General features: G+C 41.9%; 1 protein-coding gene across 1 annotated transcript; it reads left to right on the top strand.

Annotated features, from left to right (window-relative positions):
• Positions 1-1,811: 1,811 nt before the first annotated feature.
• LOC135196544 (fibrinogen alpha-1 chain-like) lies at positions 1,812-5,713 on the top strand. Its single transcript, XM_064223394.1, has 2 exons — positions 1,812-1,933; positions 3,902-5,713. The coding sequence occupies exon 2, from the start codon at positions 3,953-3,955 to the stop codon at positions 5,711-5,713; it is 1,761 nt and encodes a 586-aa protein (XP_064079464.1). The 5' UTR covers positions 1,812-1,933; positions 3,902-3,952.
• The last annotated feature ends 3,448 nt before the right edge of the window (positions 5,714-9,161 follow it).

The following is a 9,161-nucleotide window of genomic DNA, read 5'->3' as shown; positions in this document are numbered from 1 at the left end:
TATGCGAACTGTAATGAATCTATAATTTCTATTAGCCAATCATATTTGAAAATCGTATCCTCAATTAAAACAAAACTCTAGTTAACAAGGAATAATAATAATAATAATAATAATAATAATAATAATAATAATAATAATAATAATAATAATAATAAAGTTTGATTGTTGTTATAATGGTCTGTAATTAAATCTGCATTGTAACTTTGCTTTTACTCTCTCTCTCTCTCTCTCTCTCTCTCTCTCTCTCTCTCTCTCTCTCTCTCTCTCTCTTTTGAAAGGAAATTATAAACATTTAGTACAAAAGTATTATTATATTACTTAATGCAACATACACAATTACAGACACACACTCCAATATCTCTGGTATTTGACATGTTACGTGATCATCTTTATTATGATATTATTTTTTTTTTATTTTTTCTCCTCTAATGACTGATCTTAATTACTGCCTTTCCTATTGACTACTGTTACTTTTTCCAAGTGAACACCATATTCATTGGAAGCTTCTATTTCAGGTCAATGGCCCTTTGGTGTTGTTCCATATCAATGTGGTTTATTTGAATAATAATAATAATAATAATAATAATAATAATAATAATAATAATAATAATAATAATAATAATAATAATAATAATAATAATATTTCTGCATCAGCTTCATTCAACTTGTGGAGTCTTCTCTATTTTTGTGATGACAGCTTTCTCTATGTAGACGACTTTTACAAGTTAAATGTGGCTGAGGCTGCAATATCTTTCACTAATACCTGTTTCAAAGAGGTTCTCCTTCCATTAATAATAATAATAATAATAATAATAATAATAATAATAATAATAATAATAATAAATAATAATAATAATAAGTATCAGGACCTGAAAATAGAAATATGAAGGATATGGGATATGCCAGTGGAAATTATAACCCGTAATCATAGGACCACTAGGCAAGATCCAAAAACCCCTGAAAAGGAACCTGGAAAAACTATGTAGATGCCTGAAGTAGCTCCAGGACTCATGCAGAAGAGTGTACTGATAGAAACAGCGCACATAGTGAGAAAAGTGATGGATTTCTAAGGAGGCAGGATGCAACCCGGATCCCCCCAACACTATAAAAACCACCCAGTCGAAAAGGATGACTGTGATAGACCAAAAATAATAATAATAATAATAATAATAATAATAATAATAATAATAATAATAATAATAATAATAATAATAATAATAATAATAATAATTGACAAAGAAACCCACAAAATCACTTTGTAACTTGTTTACTTCTAAGTATTTACATTTAGTTTTACTACACACTCGAGTACTTTCAGGCCCTATCTGTTGCCCATTTTCAAGAGATGTTTGGGATGTTAGCCTGGGTCAAGTAAACAAGTTACAAAGTGATTTTGTGGGTTTCTTTTTCAATCTTCAGAAGAAAACTGAAAGAAGTTTTTGTTTGGTTAATAATAATAATAATAATAATAATAATAATAATAATAATAATAATAATAATAATAATAATAATAATAATAATAATAATAATAATAATAATAATAATAATTACTTTTGTTTTCCACTTTCCATATTAAGTGTGTCAAAGTGCTATATTGTACGCTTGACTGCGTCGTCTGCAATTTTAATTTCCTTATTGTCCACAAAATATCGCGCTGTCCTGCGTTCATTTTTTAAAGGTGTTACTACATAACTGTCTCATTTAACTATAAAATACCCATTTGGCTTTTCCACTCTGTTATGATGACTGTTTTGAAGTTCGCTAACAAGCATCTCAAAGGACAACTACTTCTAAGACTCTTTGACACAGTTTTTGAAATTATGTTCAAGGCCTAAGGCGAAAGTTCACGCACGCTTGTCTCGAACGCCGGTTTTAAGCTAATCTTTGTGGTGGCAACAAGTTTGTGGATTTTATCCAGGGCATTCTAATCACGGTACGTAACTGTCATTTTTTTTATTATTGCTTTTCTTGTTGGTATTTCTTTAACGAAATGGGCTCTGTTTATGGTTGAAAGTTGCAGTTTCTATTATAGGAGCGTGAACTTAAATTCTTTCGGTCTTCAAAATTCTTGGAGCACCGTAGAAAATAAGACAAAAGACGTATTGTGCTTTTCCTGAAGGTAGGTATAAAATGGTAGTCATGGGTTGAAATGATGATCAAGTGAGGGATTAAAATAGTCACCAAGGAAACGAATTGCCACTGCAGGCTAAATCCTGGTTCGTTTACTTACCGAACTTTCTTACTCTCCATTTTTTTGATCAGGTATTTTTATCTTAGTGTTGATAGTTAGTTAATGTACGCGTGGTTTAAATGTGACGAGTTGCACATTATCCTACGAACTTTTTTCTAAGCTATCCTACGAACTTGCTATTTCGTAAGTTGTCCTACGAACTTGCTATTTCGTAAGTTGTCCTACGAACTTGCTATTTTGTAAGTTATCCTACGAACTTACTACTTTTTTTAGTTATCCTACGAACTTGCTATTTTGTAAGTTATCCTACGAACTTGCTATTTTGTAAGTTATCCTATTAACTTGCTATTTTTTAGCTATCCTACGAACTTCGTATTTTGTAAGTTATCCTACGAACTTCGTATTTTGTAAGTTATCCTGTGAACTTTATATTTTCTCAGTTATCCTGCGAACTTGCTATTTTGTAAGTTATCCTACGAACTTGTCATTTTCTAAGTTTAACTTAGAATGGTTGCAGGGACCCATACCTCAAAGCCACGTAAGTGTTGATTAAGTACTCACAGTGCAATTCATGTGGTTCAGTGTAGGCCTTACTTAAGGTTCTTTGCAGCGTCCCTTCGGCTCCCAGCTGCAACACCTTTCATTCCTTTGACTGTACCTCTGTTCATGTTTACTTTCTTCCATCTTATTTAAAAACATTTTACAATATTTAGAGCAGGTTTGGAGACTTCTGCAGCCGTCTGACTAGGATTCTCAACTCAAACTCAAACTTACTGTCAAAAACAATGAAAAACTGTCAAAGAACAGCAGAAATAGCAGTTAGCTTCGTTGACACCTTTTGACACCTTTTCCTATACATTACAATATAGGATTTGGTTGTGTTGGCTAATGCTCTGTACTGTAAAATGATCTGTGCAGAGCCACTTTCTTGAAAGTGGATGTTTTTATTCTGCTAACTAATACCAAATGCCTGTGGATTCTGTGGGTTTCCTAAAGAAATATCTATTTAAGACTGAATTAATACTGTGCAGTATTTTTGATTCGTGATCAAGGAACCAGAGTTTAATTTAATATAAGTAGTAACTACCACTGAATTTAAATTCTGGGAATCGTCCCTATGGATGTTACTCTATTTATTTACTGCCTGCACATTCAGTGACTCGTACGTCTTTTGTATCATACATTTTTTTATATATTTTTGATTTGCGTTAATTTGCGAATGGTTTTAGTTTTGAACTTGTAGTTCATATCAACTGGAATTCTGTTTTCTGAGGAATGTATGATTTGGAATTGGGCAAAATACTCAGGTTCTAAAAGCTTCTCAACTGAAATGTAAAATTTTGCAGGTAAAGTATCATTTGGTCAGTAATAAGCTTTTGTTATCTATATTATCGTAACTTTAAAAATAATAATTTTTACAGCTATACAGGTTTGTCTAGGAAACCACAGTTTTCACTTCAAATTCCTGGTAACGATCAGGACGTGTTCTCTAAACAGAAGGACATATGATCAAGCTCCATAAAATTTACTTTATCTTACCTTAATGCTTTCGATAAGAAGGAACAACACTGTGTAGATTTGAGATTTAGAAAGCACATGAACATTTGAGCAGAGGGCAGTACTTAGAACACCTCTAAAATAAATAAATAGCTTTTAATCAACCAAATGAATTCGTTTGTTCTTGTATAATTACATTAGGTATATTTTCAGGTCTAAAGAGCTACCACAACTCAAGAAGTGCTGAATGCAAGAGACAGTAACATGGAGGACAGGGAGAAATATGAGGGGTTGAGAACGCTCGGGGAAAGGGAAATTACACAGGAAGTTGGAGATGACCCAGGGGGCAGGAGGCAAGTCGGGGAAACGGAGACAAATGAAGGTGCAAGTGCTGGAAATACTGGGACAGGCTCAATAATTCTTGGTGGGTTGGAGGCACAACCTGGAGTTGGACACTTTCCGACAGGTTGGAACAGAAGAGGGGGTTTGGAGACTAACAGGGGCGCTAGTGGCAGCACATCAGCTGGAAGCAGGCAACAAGGTTTAAGGTCATCGCCGGAGGTTATTGATCTTACAGGTGAGAGTGAATGTATTGTGGCTGATTCAGTGCAACAGACTGAAGACAACTCAAGAAGTTGGAGTAGACTGCAAGGGCTATCACTAATGCCAGGTGCTAGCAGTGATACTGGAGGATGGTATCGATGCCAAGGAATGACATCATCGGGGGTTGCCGATAGAAATACCACATTTTCGAGTCGTAGCCAGGGTTTAACTTCCCCACAGGCCACTGGAGCTGATGCTGGGGGCTGGAGTCTATTACATGGTTCGAATTTAACATCGGGAAGTAATCGTGGTGCTGGGAATTGGAGCCAGTGGCGTGCGTTACAGCCAAGAACTGGAATAAATTCTGGGGTTTGGAATAGACGCCATAGTTTGGATTCATCCCTGAGCCATGGAGCTAACACCAGGGGTTTACAGTTAATCCAGGGTGCATGGAGACATAGCCAGGTGATGGAAACAACAAGAGGTATTAGAGCCAATGTAGGGTCTTGGACCCAACAGGTGGGAGGAAACCAACAAGGTGAACAGAGTCAAGAAGTGATGGAGTCCACACAGAGTGAAATCAACCCTGGTGATAGATTTGATATTGGAGGTTCAAGTCAACGCGACAATACAAATCCAAGGCATGAGGATGCAGTTATCAGAGGAGGATGGAGTCAACGTAGGAGTGTAGATTTTGAACCAGGTGTATGGAGTCACCACAGTGCTTCAGAGGAGCCACTATGGGATAGAGCAAATAGGGATGTAGAGAGCCAGAGTGGAGAAATGGAGGCAGTACTGGGTAGTGAAGGTGGAGGGGCTTTGAGCCAAATGGTGGGAGGAAGCCAACAGGGTAAACAGAGTCAAGGGGAAGTAATGGAGTCCACACAGGGTGAAATCGCCCCTGGTGATACTCCAAATATGGAAGGTTGGAGTCAATGTGGTAATACAGATCCAAGGCATGAGGATGCAGTTAACAGAGGAAGATTGAGTCAACAACACAGAAGTGTGGATTCTGAACAAGGTGCATGGAGTCATGACAGTCCTTCAGAAGAGACACTATGGGAAAGAGTAAAAAGAGATATGCAGAGCCAGAGTGGAGAAATGGAGGCAGTGCCGGGTAATGAAGGTGGAGTGGCTTTGACCCAAATGATGGGAGAAAACCAACAGGGTGAACCCCCACAAGGTGAAATCGCCCCTGGTGATACTCTAAATATGGAAGGTCAGAGTCGATGTGGTGATACAGATCCAAGGCATGAGGATACAGTTAACAGAGGAGGATGGAATCAACAACACAGCAGTGCAGATTCTGAACAAGGTGTATGGAGTCATCACAGTCCTTCAGAAGAGACACTATGGGAAAGAGTAAAAAGAGATATGCAGAGCCAGAGTGGAGAAATGGAGGCAGTGCCGGGTAATGAAGGTGGAGGGGCTTTGACCCAAATGATGGGAGGAAACCAACAGGGTGAAACCCACCACAGGTGAAATCGGCCCTGGTGATACTCTAAATATGGAAGGCAGGAGTCGATGTGGTGATACAGATCCAAGGCATGAGGATGAGGTGAACAGAGGAGGATGGAATCAACAACACAGCAGTGCAGATTCTGAACAAGGTGTATGGAGTCATAGCAGTCCTTCAGAAGAGACACTATGGGAAAGAGTAAAAAGAGATATGCAGAGCCAGAGTGGAGAAATGGAGGCAGTGCTGGGTAATGAAGGTGGAGTGGCTTTGACCCAAATGATGGGAGGAAACCAACAGGGTGAACCCACACAGGGTGAAATCGGCCCTGGTGATACTCTAAACATGGAAGGTTGGAATCAATTTGGTGATATGAATCCAATGCACGAGGATGCGGTGAACAGAGGAGGATGGAATCAACAACACAGCAGTGCAGAGTCTGAACAAGGTGTATGGGGTCACCACAGTCCTTCAGAAGAGACACTATGGGAAAGAGTAAAAAGAGATATGCAGAGCCAGAGTGGAGAAATGGAGGCAGTGCTGGGTAATGAAGGTGGAGGGGCTTTGACCCAAATGGTGGGAGGAAACCAACAGGGTGAACCCACACAGGAGGAAATCGGCCCTGGTGATACTCTAAATATGGAAGGTTGTAGTCAATTTGGTGATACGAAACCAAGGCATGAGGATGCAGTTAACAGAGGAGGATGGGGTCAACAACACAGCAGTGCAGAGTCTGAACAAGGTGTATGGTGTCACGACAGTGTTTTGGAGGAGCCACTGTGGGAGAGAGCAAATAGGTATGTGCAGAGCCAGAGTGGAGAAATAGAGGCAGTACTGGGTAATGCAGGTGGAGGGGCTTGGACCCAAATGGTGGGAGGAAACCAACAGGTTGAACCCACACAGGTTGATATCGGCCCTGGTGATACTCTAAATATGGAAGGTTGGAATCAATTTGGTGATAGAGATCCAAGGCAGGAGGATGGGGTTAACATAGGAGGATGGAGTCAACAACGCAGGAGTGCAGAGTCTGAACCAGGTGTATGGAGTCACCAGAGTGTTTCAGAGGAGCCACTGTGGGAGAGAGCAAACAGGGGTGTGCAGAGCCAGAGTGGAGAAATAGAGGCATTACTGTGTATTGAAGGTGGAGGGGCTTTTACCCAAATGGTGGGAGGAAGCCAACAGGGTGAACAGGGTCAGCAGGAAGTAATGGCATCCACACAGGGTGAAATCAGCCATTGTGATAGACTCAGTATGGAAGCTTGGATTCAATTTGGAGATACAGATCCAGGGTATGAGGATGCAGTTAACAGAGGAGGATGGAGTCGACACAGGAGTGCAGACTCTGAACCAGGAGTATGGAGTTACCACAGTGTTTCACAGGATCCACTATGGGAGAGAGCAAACTGGGATGTGTATACCCAGAGTGGAGATATTGAGGCAGTACATGGTAATGAAGGTGGAGGGGCTTGGACCCAAAGGGTGGAAGGAAACCAACAGGATGAACAGAGTCAGCAGGAAGTAATGGATCCAACACAGGGTGAAATCAGTGTTGATGATACTCTTGATATGGAAGGTTGGAGTCGACGTGGTATTACAAATCCAAGGCACGAGTATGCAGTTCACAGAGGAGGATGGAGTCGACGCAGGAGTGCAGCTTCTGAACCAGGCATTTGGAGTCGGCGTTGGAGTGCAGATTCTGAAGAAAACCAACAGGGTGAACAGAGTCAATGGGAAGCGATGACGTCCACACAGGGAGAAATCAGCTTTGGTGATAGACTTAATATGGCAGGTTGGAGTCGACGTGGCAATACAAATCCAAGGCTTGAGGATTCAGTTCACGGAGGGGGATGGAGTCGACGCAGGAGTGCAGATTCTGAACCAGTCATATGGAGTCAGCATAGGAGTGCAGATTTTGAACCAGGCATATGGAGTCGCCGCAGGAGTGCAGCTTCTGAACCAGTCATATGGAGTCGGCGTAGGAGTGCAGATTCTGAAGGAAACCAACAGGGTGAACAGAGTCAAAGGGAAGCAATGGCACCCACTCAGGGTGAAATCGACCCTGGTTATAGACTCAATATGAAAGGTTGGATTCGACGAGGCAATACAAATCCAAGGCTTGAAGATTCAGTTTACAGAGGGGGATGGAGTCGACGCAGGAGTGCAGATTCTGAACCAGGCATACAGAGTGCAGATTCTGAACGAGGCACATGGAGTCGGCATAGGAGTGCCGACTCTGAACCAGGCGTACGGAGTCGCCACAGTGTTTTGAAGGAGTCACAATGGGAGAGAGTAAACAGGGATGTGCAGAGACAGAGTGGAGAAATTGAGTCGGAATCTAGTAATGAAGGTAGCAGGGCTTGGACCCGATGGGTGGAAGGAAACCAACGGGTGAAAAGAGTCAACGGGATGCAATGGAGTCCACACGGGGTGAAATCAACCCTGGTGGTAGACTCAATATGGAAGGTTGGATTCGACGTGGCAATACAAATCCAAGGCCTGAGGATTCAGTTCACAGAGGGGGATGGAGTCGACGCAGGAGTGCAGATTCTGAACCAGGCATACAGAGTGAACGTAGGAGTGCAGATTCTGAACCCGGCATATGGAGTCGCCGCAGGAGTGCAGTTTCTGAACCAGTCATATGGAATCGGCGTAGGAGTGCAGATTCTGAAGGAAACCAACAGGGTGAACAGAGTCAATGGGATGCGATGGCACCCACTCAGGGTGAAATTGGCCCTGGGTGATAGCATTCAATATGGAAGGTTGGATTCGACGTGGGCAAATAACAAGACATGAGGATTCAGTTTACAGAGGGGGTGGATGGAGTCGACAAGGGAGGTGCAGATTCGAACCAGGCATTAAGAGTGCAGATCGAACCAAGGCACATGGAGTCGATAGAGTGCAGACTCTGAAACCAGGTGGTTTACCGGAGTCGCCAGAGTGTTTTGAAGGAGCCACAATGGGAGAGAGTAAACAGGGATGTGCAGAGACAGAGTGGAGAAATTGAGTCAGAATCTAGTAATGAAGGTAGCAGGGCTTGGACCCAAAGGGTAGAAGGAAACCAACAGGGTGAACAGAGTCAACGGGATGCAATGGAGTTCGCACGGGGTGTGGAAATCAGCCCTGTGGTAGACTCAATATGGAAGGTTTGGATTCGAGTGCCAATCAAAATCAAGGCCTGAGGGTTCAGTTCACAGAGGGGGATTGAGTCGACGCAGGAGTGCAGATTCTGAACCAGGCATATGGAGTCGCCGCAGGAGTGCAGTTTCTGAACCAGTCATATGGAATCGGCGTAGGAGTGCAGATTCTGAAGGAAACCAACAGGGTGAACAGAGTCAATGGGATGCGATGGCACCCACTCAGGGTGAAATCGGCCCTGGTGATAGACCCAATATGGAAGGTTGGATTCGACGGGACAGTACAAATCCAAGACATGAGGATTCAGTTTACAGAGGGGGATGGAGTCGACGCAGGAGT

The sequence above is a fragment of the Macrobrachium nipponense genome, chromosome 23, assembly GCF_015104395.2.
Source record: "Macrobrachium nipponense isolate FS-2020 chromosome 23, ASM1510439v2, whole genome shotgun sequence".
In the NCBI taxonomy this organism is placed as follows: domain Eukaryota; kingdom Metazoa; phylum Arthropoda; class Malacostraca; order Decapoda; family Palaemonidae; genus Macrobrachium; species Macrobrachium nipponense.
This window is presented reverse-complemented; position numbering and strand designations above follow the sequence as displayed.